Source organism: Botryllus schlosseri, chromosome 2, assembly GCF_051294905.1.
Source record: "Botryllus schlosseri isolate E-star chromosome 2, Bs_hap1, whole genome shotgun sequence".
Lineage (NCBI taxonomy): Eukaryota > Metazoa > Chordata > Ascidiacea > Stolidobranchia > Styelidae > Botryllus > Botryllus schlosseri.
In genome coordinates this window covers 24,660,993-24,682,848 of record NC_137237.1, presented here as the reverse complement: position 1 = coordinate 24,682,848, position 21,856 = coordinate 24,660,993, and the positions used below count along the sequence as shown (strand labels likewise).

The 21,856-nt window shown below is 40.6% G+C and overlaps 2 protein-coding genes across 3 annotated transcripts in view; both read right to left on the bottom strand.

Annotated features, from left to right (window-relative positions):
- Positions 1-165: 165 nt before the first annotated feature.
- LOC145456790 (kinesin-like protein KIF22) lies at positions 166-10,685 on the bottom strand. The gene is made up of 14 exons (XM_080334907.1): positions 10,549-10,685; positions 10,384-10,491; positions 10,087-10,258; positions 9,831-9,982; positions 8,852-9,061; positions 8,721-8,790; positions 6,743-6,906; positions 6,360-6,481; positions 5,915-6,077; positions 4,823-4,975; positions 2,906-3,035; positions 2,726-2,839; positions 1,643-1,821; positions 166-599 (listed from the first exon to the last, which is right to left on the bottom strand). Exons 1-14 carry the CDS (start codon positions 10,549-10,551, stop codon positions 561-563), a joined length of 1,779 nt encoding a protein of 592 aa, XP_080191033.1. The 5' UTR covers positions 10,552-10,685; the 3' UTR covers positions 166-560.
- The window catches only part of LOC145456849 (tubulin epsilon chain-like), a 297,431-nt gene continuing 286,183 nt past the window's right edge, over positions 10,609-21,856 (bottom strand). The window contains exons 1-2 of one of the 2 annotated variants that reach the window (XM_080334980.1): positions 15,656-15,794; positions 10,609-14,730 (exon numbers count right to left, since the gene is read on the bottom strand). In XM_080334980.1, coding sequence (XP_080191106.1) covers positions 11,370-12,821 — 1,452 coding nt within the window. In that variant the 5' untranslated portion in view covers positions 12,822-14,730; positions 15,656-15,794 and the 3' untranslated portion in view covers positions 10,609-11,369. Of the gene's footprint in view, positions 14,731-15,655; positions 15,795-21,856 lie in introns of those variants that run through there. The other variant, XM_080334986.1, reaches the window with a different exon arrangement.

The window sequence follows — 21,856 nt, the reverse complement described above, 5'->3', positions numbered from 1 at the left end:
AGGAGTGGGGTGAATGGCGCTAATTTCGGAATCTTGTACCGCCACGCTGCGATCAGCGTCACCCGGTCGACACGGCAATTGCATTTGGGAAAGCGACAGAAATCCAACCGCAATCTCCTTTGAATCGTAACAATGTCTAACGCATGAATCATAACGCAAACAAGGTTCGAACATATCATAAATTTATTCATCATGATTTTATTCAGTAATACAGTGTACAAACTACAAACACACTGAGTTGCAGGACGAGATTAGGTTCGAACATATTAAAAATTTATTCAGCAAAACAATGTACGTACGCAACACACTGAGTTGCAGGGCGAAGTTTTGTGGTAGCTCCTACAAAAACACATTTTCAGACAAAGTTCATATTTGTAGTAGTATAGTCGGGGTTCACAGTTGGGAAGTCGGCTTCTGGTTATCTCTTCCCGTCAACTCCACTGATACGGATATGCTGTTCCGCATACACGTGCCGTAAACTCACTCGAAGCCCCCAAGCGATTCGAAAATAGTTGGGTAGCTCCCACTCTTTCCTGACGAATAACAACTTTGCCTGTCTTTCAAGATACCTCAAGATGGCAGGAACGGAGCAGAGAGTTCTAAACGAACGTTGTAGTTTGATTACAGTACATGGTTTTACGTGACCGCTGGCTCCATTCCAACAACGACAAAATCGTCAACTGGGTTGTGCCTCGTCATGGAGATACCGAAATGTAATTCAATGATAGAAATTGCTAAGTTTTTATTACAATTTCAGAACAGTGACGCAAGCATATCCCAAAACTATTTTCTGCTTTACAAAATCCAAAGCGTAAAAAGCAAGTAGTTTGCCAAAAAATCTGTCAAGTAGAAGCGGTCTGAGAACACAGCGCTTGATAAGAAGTACAAGTCGGCAAAACCTACATGAGTACTCAGAAAAAGTATAAGTACTACGTTACTGACCATCTTTGCTAATTGCACTACTCACTTATGTTATGTTACTAATAAGGCTGGGCAAAATCGAGTATACGAGTGATTCGATATTTGAGTCAAATCGAGTAACACACATTACCAGTCATAACATCAAGTATGATACGGAAAGTTCAAACATGTACTGCCACTGAAAGATTATCATGAAAGGTGTTACTCCAATCAAGCCATCTCTGTGTTATCGAGGTGACGTGTCATCAGTTCTTGACCGTTAGCAATATTTCTGGCACGCATTTTTTCACCGTTGCACTTTATGGAAGCGACCAAGGCAGAGAAGAAATTTAAGATAGTGGTCAGCCGATATGAAAGTACAGTGCCAGGTACGGTAACTAGGCATATGGTACCAGTAATTGAACCGGTTTGGTGCCAGTAACATATGTCACACATAAATATAACTGAATGTGGAGCGCCTGCACCTTACGCCTACTTACCGTAACCAAACCAAGATGGTGCGTGACTATGACTACTTATGACCTCAATCAATACCATACAGATAGCAAAATTGGAAAGGTAACTTTTAATGAAAATATTTTAGATGCGGTTCAGAGATTCTGGCTTTGCGAGAAAAATGGCTGCTGTTAAAATGTTTTACACACCTTCCACTTTAATTTGAGACCACCTCCTATTTAGAGCGCAGTGCCCCCCCGTCAAGAAATCGTAGAATATAGGTTACCTCGACAAATTTCGTCACAAATTGCTTCGGCAAGATCCTTTCCAAATTTTCAATCTTTTCGAACCTGCCGTTCTCCTCCCGAAACTGGATAATCTGTGCTGCTCGTTTGGAACCGATGCCGTGCAGCGATCGTAGCGATTTCTCATTGCCGGTGTTGAGAATGTTTAACAAGTTGGCAGCTGCCAAAAATATTCGATTAGATACCAAAAGCTACTTGCTGGGACTGGCTAAAATACAACTCATCCAAATCGGAGATCGAAATAAATGGTGATAATAACCTCTGGCTCGAAAAAAATCTGGAAGACTTGGCACATATTTACGAGTTATTTTACAGCAGTGGTTCTCAATCCTCAACCACCGTTTCAACTTTCTGGCCGGTCCACCGAATATATTGCACAAAATGTAGAGATTGAAGGCTTGTCCATTGATTAGAAAAATGAGACAGCAAATTTACAAACGACTAAAAATGCTTTCTGACGTGTTATAGAGTTTATGGTCTACATTCAACTTATCCTACATCTCAATGAGCTTGTTGTTGTACCAGACTGTGTGAAAGAAGCCCACAGCTTGCATACGACTAGTATTGAAAAGTTACATTTTTATCAAAATTGGACAAAATCCAAAGGTACAATTTAGCGACATTTGATATTGTAATAAAATTCATTTCATAGCGAAGTCAAATTTCTCTAAAAAACATTCAAAATCCAGTTGGCGGTTTGAAAACAATTTTGCCTTGCAAAAACTTCAATACAACCACGCATAACTGATGTAATATCAAAAGACCAGCGAATTTCTCAATAAATTGAAGTTCCCATGGATTGATTTTGATTTCTCAAAGTGCACAGGCCCACAGAATTCGTTTTAAAATTCTACCTGTAGTGATCATTTTAGGGATCATTTTCGAGCTGAGAGAACCCTGTAAATCGGACATCGAAAAGTTTTTAGCAGATTGGATCAGATTAGGACATGGAGTATCTAACAATTAAAAATTTTCATGCTATTTTTGAGATTGTTGGAATCGATCATGAACGTGATTTTCTTCGATACATAAAACACGCCTCTCAAGAAAACCCAACGGCTCACTGTGCATTTCCGACGCGTTCGACGGAATTTTTATGGTGATGATTTCCTCTGCGCCCGCGCATTGTTCCTTTTCGATGGTCAGAAACGTTCTACGCTGTTTAAACTTAACCAAATCTGAATACGGAATAATGCCAATAAAGATTCGCGCAAATTGCGGCAGAGTAAATTCCTAAAGCGTACCGTTGTTTCGAGATGACGCCGTGCTGACTTTCCTTCTCTTCAGAACGAAGGGGGAGAAGTCGTCGTCGACAACTGACGTTCGCTTCGCAGCTCGAAGCTCTTTCAGCTCCTTCTGCTGCACGTGGAGAGACTGCAGACGGGAATCAGTAAACAGTAATGGTCATAAAAATAATGTTAAACTGAGGTGTTGACGTCAAATGCAATGATAAGCAGAATACAGAGGTGATCAGCAACAGAGTTCTTTTTGCAGTACTCACTACCAATGTTCCCTCTAATTTTGGACGAGTCTGCGCACACTCACCAACTCATTGCGCAGAACCTTCGACGATAGTGCGTAACGGCTAAAAAAAGGTCATTACTTCGAATTTTCTGTGCGCAGAGACCGTGTCACCACTGCGCATTTGCGCAGGTTAGAGAGAACAGTGCTCACTACTTACTCAAGATGTTTTGGACTATTTTCACTTCTACTTGACAGTTTTCAATTTTTTTAGGTAAAACTAGGTTTAACCCTTTGAAACCGGCATCTAGTATACTAGACCGCGACTCATTAACACAGAGGAGTCGTTATTTAATCTAAGATAGCTAGACCTGTATTGGTCATAAACTGTTACAATCGTTTTATATGGATAGCTCTTACGAATACGCAACGCATACATCAGACCATGTATGTATAACCTATTATATCAATGTACATCCTGCTTGAAATGCAGATTGAACACACAAAAACATTTCCCGCAAAATTGAATTTGTAACGATGTTCGTGTGAAACAACGCCTGAAATATAAACCATTGTACCTTCCGTTCGAGAGGTCATATAACCAATTACAGTTACCTTCTATGATTTGTTGTTTATACCATTCTATCAAAGTCGAAGATTAGCATGTAGAAGATGTTTCAAATTGATGTGAAAGAGAGCAATACCTTATTAAGTGAAAATCATGGCTGCGTAAGAGCACCTGACTGGTTGGGTTTCAAACACACGTACAATTGCTTCAGGCAATTTCAAATTGTACGAATTTACTGTTGGCTTCTATGAATACTGTTGATTGGCCTATATATGGAACATTAGCCGTGTAGAATACAGTTCAAATTGTTGTGAAATAAAGCAATACTGTGTCACATAAAATGAATGAATTCTCGAACGCGAAGGGGCACTGGGCAGTGTCAAATAAAGCCATTTGTGTTCACTTACGATTGCGTTATGCAGTTGGAAGTTACACATAATAAGCTACTGAGGTTGATAACACTTCAATAGTGTGTATTTTAATAAGATAGGCAACGCCGCTAAGGGAGCGTACCTACTATGTTATGTAGAACTGGGCGCGAGTTGCCTTTAGCTCATCGGCGGCGGCCGCGTGAGCCATGCTTATCCTCACTACCTTCGCAATATCAGCGTTATAATAGCGTGTAATATCTCGTTGGAGCGAGTTTCATGCAGTAGGCAATCAGGTGGTCAAGAAGGCCTATATACGACGTCAGGAGAAATTGAAGAACAAAATTATTTTTTATTTTCAAAAAATCGAGAACACTTCCTCGGTAACGCCACTCCCTCTCGCGTCTGAGCCGATAGAGTATCTCGGTCCAATAGGTGGCAACTTCAGGTTTACGGCAATATATTGGGCGTCGATTCGAGTCTCATGGATGGCATTTTATGGCTTTTTCAAGGATGCAGTGAAATTTTGGTCAGGGGTCGGCCGATCACAAAGAGTTAAAAATACTTACTGGCTACTTTGTTACTTCAACTTGTACTCGAGTAGAAATGTAACATTACTTCTACCTCTATTCGAGTACACAAGATGACTACTAATATTCAAGGTTTCGGTATGGGCTTACCGAAGTTTCGATTTCGAAATGTCGCTGGCAGCAGCTGTTGTTAACATACTCAATTTCGCCTGGCCATGGCGATGTCCGACAAACCTTAATTTTCTTGGCAGATTTCCGTATACCGTCCAAATGAGAGTCGTGCTGACGAAATTTCTCCTCCAGCTCCAACTTCGGCTTCACAGACGATTCCCCGCTTGTCTGAGTCGCTTTCATGAGATTTTCGATCCGGTCCAGCCTGCCTTGAAGCTGAAACAACCACAAAAAACGTAAACAATCGCAAATAAGAACACACGACCCGATTCTCAGATGCAGCGTAGTTGACATGGCAGAAGCGCTAGGGCCAGCGATAAGCGTGCATTTGATGGTTGCAGCTGGATTTGGACCGGATACGGATTGAGAGTGTTTTGAAGCTGGAATTAGTCTTGAACATGAAATTTCTGATATCATTTTCAATTTTCGAGTGACTCTAACAAATGTTATCGATTAACGAATTCAGACTTGGATTTGAGACAATTTCAATTTGAATTTAAATCTCAAATAAGGAACAGGATATGGCTTTGAAAGTAGCAAATCAACTCACATCTGGCAAGCACAAATTCCGAGACGAATCGTCACTTCAGTGAGAATTATAGAGAATGGCAGTCCTATTGAAAACAGAATATAATACGCCACCGATATCTGACCTAATCCAGGTTGAATTATATAGAAATAGCGGATTGTTGCCAGCATAGCGAGCAATGTTCCCTCTAATTTTTCACGAGCCTGCGCGAACTCACCAACTCACTGCGCGGTCCCTTTGACAACAGTGCATAACGACTAAAAAAATCGGAATTTTTGTGCACAGCATAGATTTTCAGTGCGCAGAGACCTTGTCAGCACTGCACAATTGCGCAGCTTAGAGGGAGCATTAATAGCGAGTCATAGTTTGAGACACAATTGTGACTTGAGGGAAGATTTGCGAGCAGGTGCCGGAGTCGCGACTTCAATGGTGAACAAGAGAGGTGTTTTTCGCAGAGTCATAACTTGAATTTGATAGGATTCATGTCGTCTGTAGGTAAGGAGCGCTGATTAAAAATTCGCCCGGCTCCCCAGTGCTACACAACAATCATAACGGAGCGCATTTCAAAATTACCCAATTTAGCGAATTGCACTTGTGCATAAATATCGATCAACAACAAAACTCACGCTGGACTCCATTTTCGCCATGTGTTTTCTAATCAATGGACTTAGAAACGGTGCATATTCTTGACGGGTGGTATTTGAAGTGGTAGGAGTTTCAGGAGATACTACTTTCAGTTCTGCCAGAATGTTTTCCTTCGTGTCCGATTTCTCTTCCAGGGTGAACGGCCTGGAGACAGGAGATATCACTAGAATCGGTGTATAACTCTACAGCGGTACATAACAAGTATGTTTACAGTGGCCTGCAGTCGTCAGTTAAGCATCGTTGCAGCCACCAGCCTCACCAAAATGCTTGGCTACGCTACTGCAAGGACACAGCTCCCAAATATGAGATTTTAAGCTTCTACTTCTACTACCAGTACATCTATCAATCAGTGAATTATACCAAGTGAAGCCGGACATCTGCACACGGACAGATGAGAGACTTCCGTCACAAACAATGAGCACTCACTTGTTGATTATACTTTTACTCTTTGTAGCAAAATTCATTGTGGAATGGGTATCGTAGATTGACGAAAGTTCAGGAGAAACGTTCACCATCATACAAGTGTGGGCGCTCCCTCCCAAAGAATCCTGAGAATTAAAAGTAAATTGTTTTCCAGCTACAGCGGTGAATCGGCCTACAACAATAAACTGAAATGATCAGCGTTTCAAATTGAAATTTATTGTTGCAGTTACTGGGTTATTGAAATAATTGCGTACAATAGAATCTGAAGAGCTTCTTGGAGGAACAGAACTTCAATATACAATTGAATAGTATATTCATATTGAAATGAATATACTATACAATAGAATCTTCCGAGCGGTTCGAGTTAACAAATTTCAACAACAAACCTGCAAAAGCCGGGTCAGTTTGCTGTCGCGATACGGGATCCTGCCGGCACATCCCGCATTCAACGCATCGACGACTTTTCCAAGAACGTGAAGCGACGTGTTGATCGAACCGGATTCCTTGAGACGAATGCCGGTGTTGCCCGTTCTTCGATTGTCCTCTGATCCTACAAATATGTCGACCGAGTATTACCAATAGTATTACTGTTACCGAGTATTCCAATAGATATTAAAATGTGTGAATCAATCATAATATGTGGATTTAGATCCAGATTACATCTTGCCAATCGCTGTCAACAAAATCCCTCTAATCCCCGACCCAAACACAGAGAAACATTTCATGGCACCCGCACTGTGTGTATTGCCGAAAAGAGTGGGGCAAGGGATGTGCGAAATCACGTACCGGAACCTCGGTTGTTCGAGTCGAGCATTAATGGCTTTATGCGACTACGAAGCAAAAATGCTGATTATATGTAATGAAAAAGGATCTAAAATTTGTAAACACTGATTATGATATAGTGCTCTCTGACAACACTACAAGTTGTTCACTACTTCACAAAAATGTGGATTCAGTGAACACTGAACATGCACATTGCCAAGCTTTGTGCTACATGTTTTGCCCGCTATGATTGGGGTGTGATTTAATTTGTCAATGTCACCAATGTCGACGTGTATCTATTTTGTCAATGCCGCTCGGGGGTCAAAACTAGGGTTGTAACGAGTCGAGTCAGGATTTTTTGGTGACTCGACTCGCATGGCGTGGACCAAGACGTATGACTCAAGACTGCATGGGATAACATACGGCCCTATCTGGTACAAACCACTTGCAAGATCGAGGAGGCCGATTTTCGCAAAACAGACATCAGAAATTGTTTTCGATTTCGACCCGACGACTCTAATTCTAAAGCCATAAAATCCATTACTCGGCTATTCAACTACTTCGGCTATCTCGCTACATACGACGTGATTCGTGACTGGAAGGCCTGAAGATTGACCACAAATGCAAATTGTTTATAACTGATCATAATATTTATATTATTAGGCCTACGTTGAATTGAATAAACGTCGAAGTCTTTATACATTCCAGTGGCAGATTCGAGAGGAAAATACACGTATGTGGGTGGGTACGCAGGCAAAAAGCAGGCACATTGGCACAATGTAGGATTTATAACAATACTTAACAAGAATCTCAACTGAGTCTCCGTCAAAAATAACAAAGGAACCAAGCCGACAATTGAATATATACAGAGAAAGAAAATATAAGCGACATTGACAAATTACTGAGGACATTGTCGGCATTGCAACATCCTGACTCGAGTCATTACAACCCTAGCTTCGGCCCCCGAGTGGCAATGTCGGCATTAGCGGCGTTGGGGACATTGACAAATTAAACACACCCCTATGATTGGGGTTTCTAAGCCTGCAGGGGGAGAAGAAAATTTCGAAACGATGATTCTCTCTGATAAAATATTTCTCAATGGTAAAATGATACTCGACAAGATGGAGTCTCACAACTTGGATCGTTATGTCCAGCTAGATTATGACAATATAAATGTTGCGGCGAAAACGTATATTGGGGTAGGAAAAAAAGACCAAGACCAAGGAAGCCGTAAAATAGTCGGCACGGTTGATTGACATGTGAGTAGTTTAGCACGGGACATAAAAACACTTGAACATGCATCACTTTATCATTGCGATTTTAGAACCCCAAAGCTAACGCTAACCCTGAAACTAACCTTAACCCACATGCTCAAATGCTGCCTGTTGCGCTGCATGCTAATTGCTCATATGCCGACAGATTCCTGTTTCCCAGGGAAGAGGGGGATTGCACAGCATGAAGAGCCAAGGTGTGCCAAACACATCTCAGGGCACAGGTAAAGCAGGTAAAATGTAAACAGTGCAGGTATCAGTGAACAGGGAAAAAAAGAAGTTGGGCACACTTATCATTGATCATGCTATTTTACGGATCGTATTATCACACCTGCTAAATCGATCAAGAACAATTTCGCTGTTTGCGTGCAATTCGAGTTGGATGATTTGCTATATCGAAGCTGAAAAACAAAATCGCTCATCTCAGTTTTATAAATAGCAAATTGGTTTTCAGTGACTAACTTGAACTTGAAGTATGGTGTGAGAACGGCTCGACCGAGCATTGAGCTTTGTGGCCCCAACGGTTCGATTTTTGCTGGCGGGCACGAAAAGTCTCTCGAACATTTCAAAATTTGTGATCGTCTCTTCGGTGAGACCCGATACAAATATCCGCCCGGAAGCGTCTTCCCTGATGGGCAGATCTTTATTGCGTTGACCAAGTAAATCATGCACCTGGGTTTGAGTAACAAGAACTCATTAGTAATATGCTTATAAATATAAGAAATACAGTACCCAGTCTTACCTAGCAGCAGGGATGGTAGTAACAATGTATTTCGGCAGTATGTGACCTCCTGACCCAATCTACTTTTTGAAACTACTAACTAACCTAAATACCTCTCGGGCCGTTCATTTTCTACTTCTACATATTGGAAATCGATGTACTTTTAATCGTGTCAAAATTTATGTTGATACGTCTGTTTTCTGTTAGCTACTCAAGTAGCAACACTGGCTACTTTGACCACCTCTGTATACTAGTCGAGGTTTCTCGATCCTGTTATTAAGATAGAGTTATTGAATCCACAAGGCTTCATCACAAGTTAAGAGCGTTTATTAGATTATTTTACATCTACATTCTACACCTAGGGGGGCCTTTCTGATTTATGTTCAATAATGATAGGTGTCACTATTCCTTCGATTCGTAATTCACTAAGACCATCATGGAAAACCAGACATCAACCCAGGATTTGGATCATCTTGCATCCGACATTGAAATAATCTTGGGTTGCCTAGGCTGATTGTTAATTAATCAACACTGGAATAACAACGGTAGAGTTTGGTCGCTCTCAAAAAAATTGTTCAAGATACTTATTTTGAGATTTGCTCGGCTCACCGCAACCCTTCTGGGCAAGTAAGGTCAGTTGGTATTACGGTAACAAGATTTGTTATTCATCTAGGGACAATGCGAAACGCTAGTGCAACTATACGTAGCATTGATAGTTACCTTTTCTTGATAAATTTCAAGATAAGACATTGATAAGGAGAATGACTCCGCTTTGTTACATGAACTTTGCCGAACTTTACTGAACAATGATCGCATTGTTCTCGGGATAATTCCTGGTTCCACGTTGGTGCCGAGCATGGTGAAAGTTTTACCTGCAGAGGAAAAAAATGAGTAATATCATACCATTTAGTGTAAGTGAAATGTAATGCGAATGCCACTTAGCCTAACACATAATTCAGTTTGAAGTTAGTCTCACCAGACCCTGTCGGACCGTATGCGAACACAGTGACATTATGTCTTTGTTCGACGAATCGGCCGAGAACGGGTTGGACGCAAGTACAAAACACTTCATCCTGACTGGAGTCTTCCGCAAATACTTGTTTAAAGCGATACTGCAATGTTTCGTCTACATTCCGATAGTTGAGCAGCTGGAATTAAATGTGCAACATGTAAAGAAGCATTACAAGACTATAGAAGCTTATTGGTTATAGTACAATATGGCCCACCTCCACAATGATGTAACAAGATATGAGACCCACAGGGGTTCACCCACCTCCAACTTATTGTGATCTACAGCCCGTAAGCATGTCTTTTCAGGCTCTTGTCCTTCTTGAATGAAGACAGGTCTCAATCTTACATAAACGCGAACAGTAGACTTGCTCTAAAATTGATATAGATGAAAGATTATGCACTTCGGCTCTAACCAAACATTACGTACCATATTGGTGGAGCTTCCCAGGTTCTCTAGCAAAGCTTTAGCTTGATACTTTATTAGAAGCTACAAAAAATAGAATTTGCATCAGAATTATTGAATTGAAGATACAATAAATCCCACGCCTTGTAAAATAATTCAAACATAAATATCACTAAATGTGACATGTGTCTATACCAGGGGACGAGAGGTCTCAAATGTGCTCGCAGACCAGTTTACAAGTTTTTAATGATGTTGCAGGCCGCAGCAACAATAATAGGAGCATTCAGTGTCTTTCGAACTCGGCGAGTAGACCTTATTTGTCAGGACCTTGGAGACTGACATTCCACACCTATCGTGAAAATCTGATTAATCATTGTAGCAACTCAATCCTGACATAAAAAAATCTCACTTTCAAATATTTTAATAAAACTGCTGCCGTAGCCTACTTGCTTTCGAAACGGCGTGTTTGAGACCCGTTGTCCATAGACAGTCAGAGGCCTATGTCCAACATCATTGATTCAACAATTATATGATCTTATTTAGCTCAATGATGAAGTACAACTCAACTTTAGTCATTGCATTTGTCACACAATTCAACAGCACAATGCATATCAGCTAAAGAAGACAGATGCTAGAAATGCTGCAATAACATAAATTTTGTGGCCTACCTATACTAGTACTCGGTATTGTGCAACCTTGGTTGAGAGAACTGAAACTAATAATTCAATTTGAGAAGATTACACCATATACACAGAGAATGTGATTATTCAGAAAAAAGGATATGTTGGAGTGTGTTCAAAATGAGTGCCGTACCAAATTATGTAGCATTAAAAATAATTCAATCGCTATAACAATTTGGGCCGAGGAATGCTTGCACTCTCATCCGGTTGAACTAACAACGTCCTTTCCATATCTCGATATTCCGCAATCAACGAGTCCAGGGATTCGACACTCTCGTCAAACAAGCTCGAGTCAAAGCCATCCACTCGCTCGTAATGATAAATGTGAGCTTTCCTACGATAAAGCTTTACAAAACGGTCACGCAAATTTGTGAACGAATGCTGCACGCAGGTGTTGTTAGAAAGGCACAATAATGAGTAGGGCTGTCCGACTGGAGGAACATTGCACAATCCAGTTTTCCAGCCTTCTTGATTCCAAGGTACGAAATTCAAGTTTGGCTTCAAACGATCAATATTTCTCCTCAAATCTGACACGCAAACCCCAGAGCCACGCACCATCACGGCACAGGCAAGATACAAACTCCTCATAGGATCCGCAGTCACCAACTGATAATCTTTCAGAAACAGGTCCCCGAACGCTTGATCCAAGCGTCTAGCAGGAAGACCGACATCTCTAGAAATGTACAATGGCGACATGCTAGAGACCAAATAGTGCTTGCGCGGATATGGCACCAGGTTCATTGCAATTTCATTCAAATCTATATTCAGGGATCCATCAAAACGAGATGAGCTGGTCATATTTAGAATAGTGTTAGCAACGATATTATTCATGGCGTCGAATGGTTTCTCTTTCTTTTCCCCAACACTTCCGGCACCGGATGTAATAGCGGAGTCCTGTTTTATCACGGTTTTACCTACCAGCTTGTGCTTGGACTGAGCATTCATTACTTTATCATAGATATTTGATAAAGATTGATTATCGATGGGTAGCACACAGTCAGCAAACTCTGTAAGTTGACCCATAGCGAGAACAGAATTATACGGAGATGTTACGACGTCATCATCTTGGGATGGATACACGGCCGTGACAAATCGATAAACTTCAGGATATTCATCCTTGAGCAGTGCGAGGATGGCGGTGCCAAGACCAGAACCAGTGCCACCGCCCATAGAATGGAGGATGAAAAAACATTGCAGACAGTCACAGGCTTCGGCAGCTTTCCGTACTTGTTCAATAATTTTTTCCCGATATCGCGAACCATATTCCTTATTTCCGACAGCCCAGTTATTACCGGATCCTGACACATCAGTAATAAGTTGTTTATGATCAAAAATCGCGCCAAGTCTGGTTTGCAACATCTCGTTTATGACTCCCTCCTCCATATCAACCAAGATAGCCCGCGCCTTCAAGTTGCTTATTTTTGTGTTTCCTTTACCGACAGGTATGTCAACTTCGGATTGGTATCTTGAATCGGTATTCCTGAAGAAACTCGAAATTGAGTCATCGTAAATCCCTTTTTGACTATGGAGGGAATGCTCGCGTAAACACAAGTCCCAGAAGCGACATCCAATTTGATTTCCACACTGACCTACTTGAACCATTATAGACTGAGTCATATCGTTGAATGGGATATTTCACCTCTAGATGAGTACGCACTATACACTGTAATAAAATAAGAAGAATGAATATCAGTGAGTGAGAGAGAGAGAGTCTTTATTTTCATTGAACCAAAATACATAACAAACGGCAGTGATGGTGGTACAGAAAATATGCGTGCACAGTATTCGGTATTAGATAGGAATGATCGATAAGACCGTGAAGGTCATCTAGTCTGATCACACCAGCATCAAACAGGTACACTTGACTCTGAACAGTCTGGCTGTAAAAAATGTTTAGTTAAGAAAGGAAAATAGAAAAAAAAATTAAACAATGGTAGCAAATGATCAATGAAGCAATGTCTGGGCGAGGTAGGGCAACAGTGTTAGTGTAACGACAAGAGGTGATCAAGTAGGGCTTTTTTGAATCTATTATAAGGCAATTCACGGATATGTGGTGGTAATGCATTCCAGATGATAGGTCCCGAGTAGTCGATAGATCTCTTAGTTAGGTTGCTGTTGGGTGGGGGTAAGTAGATGTTTCCTTTAGACGAGGATCTCGTGTAATGGGAATGGACATGTTTAGCAGGTATGAAAAAGTCTTCAAACACAGGAGGCAGACTATTGGAAAAATATTTGTGAACAACTTTTGATACTTCGAAGCGATATAGTTCATCAACTCGCAAAATTCGATGCTTCATGGTAGTAAGGCGATAAATTGGTACGTAAAGGTATACAGATGAGATCAGCCGTATCGCACGGTTTTGCAGGGTTCGAATTCTGCACAAAAATGATGTGCATGCATTTCCCCATACTACGATTCCATATTGCAGATGAGAGTGGAAAAGAGAGAAGTAGATGGTTCGTAGTACTGATCTGGAAACCAAAGATTGGAGACGGGTCATTATTCCCACACACCGAGCTAGTTTTGATATTGTGCATTCAATATGCTGCTTCCAAGACAATTTGGAATCAATGGTGACGCCGAGATATTTTGCTGAGTCACATATTGAGATTTGTTTATGATTGATGTTCACAGTGAAATTATGACTGGCATTATTTAAAACGAGCATCTCGGTCTTATCTGCATTCAAACTTAGTTTGTTTGCTTGGAGCCATCTCCACACTTTTGGGAGTTCCCTATTCACAGATGCATGCAAATCATCGACAGTGTTGGAGGTTATGAAGAGGTGAGTATCATCAGCAAATAGCGTTGTGCGGAATAAAGATGCATTAACAATGTCGTTAATATAAATGAGGAAAAAAGTCGGTCCAAGGACGGTAATTAGTCTTTACCATCTCCACACACCAAAAATACTACACCATCTTGGCAGACAAATCATATTAATTTGAAACAAAATTAATCCAGATTGTTTGTATCAAACGACAACAGACTATAATTCATTTGCGTGTCTTCACTGTTCGAGTGTTCGTCTTTGAGCGCAAAATGGAGAGATCTTCCACTGTGCTGTAATATGATCCGCGCGCACTTTCGTGAATACATCCTTGCTTTGGTAATTAAGGTCAAGATACCTCGCTGTCATCGAAATTTGTTTGCTACTTCTATCTGATCTGATACATTGTGATTTGCGAGGTGATCATCGATAACCTGCTGCGTTGAGTCATGATTTGAGCGCGCTTTGTATCAAGATCCGCGCGCATGAAACTCGCTGTCGGCAAATAGTGGCGCGCAAGGCAAAAGCGCCTTCCGTTTGTTACCGTACTGCAGCATGCGTCTGCGCATAATAGAGCTATATTCTAAGATAACTGGTAAATGTTCATGTGTATAAAGAAGTAAACACAAACGAGATTATCTTACCCTTGTAGTATCGGCATTTGTGTGTATTAAACCGCAATGAAGTGGTTAGCATAACGAATATCATCTTTTCAAAAAATATCCCCCGTTTTTTTTTTTCGGCTGGCTACGCCCCTGCACATGATGATAAGAGAACGAAATGAGTGGTCGAAACAGGATTAAGGTTGAGGTAAGGTTTGTAAGAATTACAGTTGACACTTTAGAATACAGAATACAAGTTGGAGCCGCATATCATAAGATACCGGTATCTTCAATGTGCCTACTCTCCTCGATAGTTCTGGATGTTCCAAGCCACAAGTCAGAAGCATTAAAACAACCATGCGAGTTTAAACCCTTTGACGATCTGGGAGTCTCCGAGACCCTGAGTCATAGTCCTAAAACGATTGTTGCCAGCAAACATTTTTCACTTGTAGAAGATGCGCTGTATTTTGGATAGGGGTGCTGGAGGGTTCTTATATACAGACAGCAGACCTGGTTATCCAAGTACAAAACCTAACACTTATTTGTTCGAAAAGTGTCTTAGTGTGCAGTAAGTGCATTATAAAAAGTTGAAATCAAAACGAAGGAAAATAGTTTTCTTTTTAATGATACACTTGATGGCCTAAACCGGCAGCCTATATATTTGTCGATGTCGCACATGTGATCAAGTCTTGTTCAACAAGATATTGTTACGCATCTTCATTTTCTCTTCATATAACAATTGTTGGTTGGTTTGTGCGGATGAAATTTTTGTCAAAGAAGTGCAGATGGTGATCAAAAAGGTTGAAAAGCACTGAATTATGGTAGAGGTAAACTGTTAGAGAAAATCCCATTACGAGCTCTCACTGTCCACATAGTGCTAAATCAGATTTATGAATATGAGGTAACGTCATTTGCGGTCGGCTAATGTGCAATTGTGCATCCAATCGCCGTAAATAAATGTGACTCTGACATAGGTCACATTGTCACAATCACAATGTCACATAGCAATCAGCCAATCACCGTACATAAATAGTTTGGCAAACACTGCTATTACTGGTCCTGGTGACTCGATAATAACCTTGCGGTTTCTTCTCATCTCCATAGTCGAAGTACGTCTGTTGCGCGGGCGAATTTAACCATTTTCCCTACATACCTTGTCCGCTGTTATTACTATTTACATATTTACATACATCTGACACTTCTGACATCGCCATTCCCGCCGAACGTTAAGAATAAAAATATTTTGAAGGACGTCACTCGTCATGCTTCATAGTTCATCTACCTTACCCTTATTAAAGATCTACAGGATCAGGATTTTGGAATCTAACCGGACAGGAATCCGGCAAGTTTTTTTCAAACAGGATTGGATCAGGATTCACATTTTTACCCGACTGCCGGATCCGGATCAGGACAGGATTCTAAATTTCCAGTGCATGAAAGTGACTTTCTGTGTGTTTACTTCGATATTTTGTATGAACTTTGACTCAGTTGGCTTCAGAATTACACCACTATTTCGAAAAATCCCTAACAGCAAACTTCAATTCATTACCGAGGTGTAATTCAAAAAAATATCGACGACAGGGGCAAATGGATACTCAAATTGTACAACCTTGTGCAGGATATTTTTGTATCCGGATTTTAACATTTGAGTCGGAAACAGGATCCGGATTGGATCAGGATTCCATTTTATCGAACAGGATTGGATCCGGATCCCGAAAAACCATGATCCGTACATCTCTAACCCTTATGCAATGTGCACTTGTGCAGTTTTTTTTTGCAAACAAAATTTCATCGGTATACAAACCATTCTTTGGTACAAACCTACCGTAAATGAAGATACGTAACAATACATAACCGGTATAGGCCATCAAGTGTAAGGTTACCATATTTTGGGATCTGGAAAGGAGAACACTTAAACAAACCACAAAAGTTAGATTACTGGACTAGAAAACAGCTGATTCTAAAAATCTCACGGTTGTTGACAAAAAAAAAGTAATTTTTACCAAATCGAGTCCTGAATGGGTGCCTGCACTAAAATCCTTTTCGGCCGAACAAGTGTTCGGTTTTGTACAGGTACTCTTGTTGCCATAGGGCTTTATAAGAACCACTAAGCATTAAGCTACCCTATCCAAAATGTGCAGTATTTCCTGCATATGAAAAATGCTTGTTGGCAGTAATCACTTTTAAGAATGCTCCAGTTCGCCGAAGGGTGCTAAGGTAGGGTTGCCATAAGTACGGAATTTCCCGGACATGTCCGGAATTTCACCGTTCAAATTGCGTCCGGGAGGAAATTTTAAAATATGCCCAGATGTCTGGAATTTTGAAGACTTGAAATACAATCAATTTTTTTTTCGTAAATCAACATAAACGATATTATTTTTTGGGTAGATTTATTCCACTTGGAGTTTTTATTCGCGCTGCGCGCGTTTTAGTGTCACTATAGGACACTATGGTGTCACGTTCATTGATTTTAATATGTGTATCACGGATCACCGCCCTCGCAAAAAAAGCAATCAAAAATTAATAAGAATAACCATCATTTACCGAATTAAGTCTAATTGTAATCGCAATAATAGGGGAACGGTATATTCCTAGAGTCGGAAGGCCATTTAGATGCTTTTATAGTCAAAGATAGTGGCTCTGAACCTGGGGCTCGTTTGCCTCTATTCTGGTGTTCGCGAAGATGTTGAACGTAATCAGCTTCCAAAATAAGCCGTGAGTAAGTATCTGGGCAAAGGTGCTGACCGCTTTTCAGTAGTCAGCTTGTCAAATTGTGAGCTGGGACACAGAACATTTTCAAATTAGAAATGCAGTCGCGACCATCAAAGATTGAAAACCACAGGATGTGCAACCGACTGGTGCGGACCGGCAGGTAGCCGGTCTCTCCCATATAACTTAAAAAGCCGATATGTGACCTAACCAGGAAAATATGACTTTATATGACTTTATAACTTTCCTAAAATACCTCATAGGGATGCGATTTTTGCGTTAAAATCGACTTACTGGTGCATATAACAAAATATGACTTTAATGACTATAAATGACCCTTTTGATGACCTCTCTTTAATCGTCCGATATGAGCGAGCGGCATTAGGCTACGTAACGATGAAAACAAGACTTATATTACTACGCATCAAAATTGATAACAAGAAGCCTATGTCAAGAAAAACCAGTGTGAATTGTGCACTCATGACCTAACCGCACAAAGAGCGAAAATTTGTCAAAGTTAATGAATGGATTCTACGAATACTAATGTCACTTGCTTATATGCGGGTAGCCTCTGTATATGCCGCTGCACTCATTTGGCTGGGACAGGATTATTCGGTGCTTAGACATACAAATATTGAAGATTTCCGCGTAGATGTGTCTATCATTTTGTGCTAAGGTTTCATCGCCGACCATCTTTTTGCAAGTGCAGACACAAATTCGCATGTTGGACGACACGTTCTCTCATAATTGCGACAATTGTCAGACTTTATTCAGTAAATTTTCAGGTGGGGATACTAAAAGCAAGATATTTGGTGACAATAAATCGCGCTAATCGCTAAAAAAATATCAAGTAAAATAAATCGATGACGGAATATTCTACTTTATGGCCATATACGAAGATCCATGGAAAATTTAGCTGGCCCTGGCTACGCCAATGCGTCGCAACTGATATTTAAGTCAGCAACAACCCAAAGTGCGCTGCTCCAATTTGCGTTCTGTTTTCTTTCTTCAATTTTTCCATTTTCTGTCTCGCGACTAAATGAGAAGAGCAAAGAAAGTCACGATACCATGTTCGGCCCCTTCGCTAACCTGAAAGTTCATAGCAGTTCAATAACCTTAAAGTTGTGGCTCGTAAACTTTTTAGGCCGCGACTAAAATCTGAATTTTAATGGAAGCCTCCTACATCAACAAGAATGTAGTTTTAATATCATAATTGTACGCTTCGATCTTACGGGCATTAATGACATAGAGTCGCAGACAACAATTGTAGCCTACGCAACACATCTTTACGAAACATGTCTGACACACGTGATATCAATTAGAGTGAAATATTTTCCTCTGCGCGTCGCACTTATTCTACTACTCACATTGCGGGGACGGGATTGTTCGACAACTTCCTATCTTTCATGGTATCGCAGTCTTGTGGTGTATTGAAATGATAAAAATTTTAGCATTAAATTGAATTGAATTGAATTCACGACCGAGCTTATTGGACCAAGGTTTTGTCGCCACCGATCTTTCTGCCACCGCACCCCGTTGAGCGGTATGTTGGCCAAAACGTCACGTCTTCATATGTCCAGGCGCAGAAGGGGATGGGCTCGAAATGAATGTGTCTTGTACTGGGCTGTGGAGTCGGAGTCGGTGGACTCAGAGTCTGGGTAATTTTCGCTTGATGGAGTCGGAGTCGTGAAAACTATAATAGCTGGAGTCGGATTCGGAGTCGTGAAAACTATAATAGCTGGAGTCGTAGTCGTAGTCGTGGGGAAAATACTGACTGGAGTTAGAGTCGTTGTTTGTGAAAATGACCCTGACTTCGACTCCGACCCCGACTCCAACTTCTCTATCATGAAAACATTTGCTTTCAAATAATTTTCAATAGAATTTTTATGTACCACCAATCACTGTTATTAATAACCATACAGATCAAATGCGGCCAGCCCATGGCACGCAGGCCAAATTTTGCACACAAGAAGGTTAGGTGTGGCCTGCGAGGTGATTCTCGAAATTATTTATGACATCAGGTACAATTGCAAGGCCAACCAAAATTTGATTAGCTTGACCGCGAAATTAAATGATGACTAAAACAACAGTTCTGACGCATTGACGTATCCCGGGGCCATCAACATTTATCCCAGATCTTCGTAATGACCATAAAGTAGAATATTTCATAGCGTGCATGCATAGCATAGTTGGTTTGTTTTGTTTGTTTGACTTGACATTTTTCTCGGTACTTCGCATGATTCATTGTCACTAGATTTCTTGCATTCAGTATTATAGCCCCCTTCTGAAAATTATAAATACATATTATTCACAGAATGGAGTCTAACTATATTCGCGATTAGGAGATAACGTGTCGTCCAATATGCGGCTTCGCTTGTGCACTCGCAGCCAGATCGTCGACAAAACATTTGCACAAAATGATAGAGGCATGTTAATTGATACCGTCGATTTTGCTATGTCTAAACGTCGAATAATCCTGTCCTTGCCATATGAGCCCAGTGGTATACAGATGCGACCCCCAATGTATGTTAGCAACATATTTATTGATATAATTCAGTCATTATGATGCAAAAAAATTTCGCGCTTCGCGCGACTAGGGCCTGATTACGCACTGCACAGTTGCATGGCATATTGTTATCAATTTTAGAGCGTATTAATATAAGTCTTGTTTGCAATGTTACCTAATTCGGTTCGTTCCTATTGCACGACTAAAAAAAGGTTATCAACATTCCAGTTACCCGCGCAATGGTTCGTAAATCTCATGTGTGTCCCTTTGGACGAAAAAGTTGCCCATCCCTGATATAGATAAAATCACACATCACTTGCAAATTACAACTCAGTTGCACAGGGGAAGAAAATCGCAATATGCGTTTTCGCGATGCAGTCAAAATTGATGGAATTTTGGGAATTATACCATGATACTGTGACAGAGCAAATGCATCGGCTGGTTTTGTAAAATTGTAAAAATGACGTAACTATGACCAAACGATGTTTCCCACTTGACAAAATTAAAAATATTTGTAGTGTGTAGCTTAGCTGTTTGGGCCGAACAAATGATTACAAAAAACTGCAAACCCAATCCTTGAGTATTTGATTAAGTACATGTAGACTAGACATAGGCTATGGTCTCTGACTACTTAACTAAATTCCATTTATGATCAATGTTTATTAGTAGTAAAGTATTTGTGTTCTTGTAATCAGGATAGTGCACAATGACAAAATTAGTAAGTTCAATCTCTTTATTAGTTGCTGACTCATATACAAGAGCTACACTTGGATTTTTCATCAACATTTTTATTATACAGGATTGGATATCTGTCATATTTGAATGATTCATACATTTCAGGATATTAGAGAGCTCATGTTATAAAAACTTGAAAAAGGAAGGATATTTAGCAAATCTTTCTTTCATGTTAATTGCATAGTGGATAATTCGAGCTGTGCCACAATGAAATAATTTAACATGCCACCGTTAATCATATGTTTGCATATGGTTAATGGTTGTATGATAGTCATTCAACCGACAATGTGTCATATCATTTTCGAAGTAAATTGTTAATAATGCTGGAGTCGGAGTAGGGAGTCGGAGTCAGTACGTTTAAAGGCCCAGGAGTCGCAGTCGGTACGTTTAAAGACGCAGGAGTCGGAGTCGGTATATTGAAAATGTGTGGAGTCGGAGTCGGAGCCGGAGTCGGTGGTAAAATTTACCGACTCGACAGCCCTGATGTAGGCCCGCACACGCTCGTTGCACACCCGAGACTAGAGTAAAGCATCGCAACAGGATTCCACGGTGTTTTCCAGAGAAACCAATCGAACAAATCCTATCAGGAATTCAAACAATTTTAAGTAGGCTAAAACAAAGGTTGTCACAGTGTCATGATCAAGCTATATTTCTATGTGTCTCTTTATTGGCTGCTGTACCAGTGTACCCAATACAGTGACCTTGCAATAAAAAAATTATGCATAGGAAATCGCGCGAAGAAACAGGCTTGTTTTTGGGCAAGAAATTCAACAAATACTACATATATTTAACCGATCGCTCTGGAGCCGTGCCGACCCAAACAGTATCAATTGTTTGTGATTTACATCCGCAGCCGTACGGATATTCATCCGCACCACGTTTGTCATCCTCACTGATTTATTTTATCCGCACTAGTGCGTACCATCCCACATGTTGAAAAGCACTGAACCAGTGGTTCTTAACTGGTGTGTCGCGGCACATTAGTTTGTCAACTGGACTGCTCAGAGGTGCAGTGAGAGAATGTGATAAACAATAGGTCGACGAATCCAAATTCTGAGTATGACATAGCCTAGTCGGTGGTTCAGTCATCTGCAGCGTCTACATCATGGTGCAAATGCGCAGTTTGACTGGTCATACTTACCCAGCAAACAATTTACAGACCAAAGATGTAGAAAAGCTAAGTTGATTTGGTAGATATGAGAACTTGGTGGGTTAGTAGAAAGGGGGATTTTGTGTAGACTCAATTCAATGTCTTTTCTATGTATTTTACCAATGTAAATATTACGCAGATACTACAGCGTTTTCTCATCAGCGCGTGCCCAGTGGACA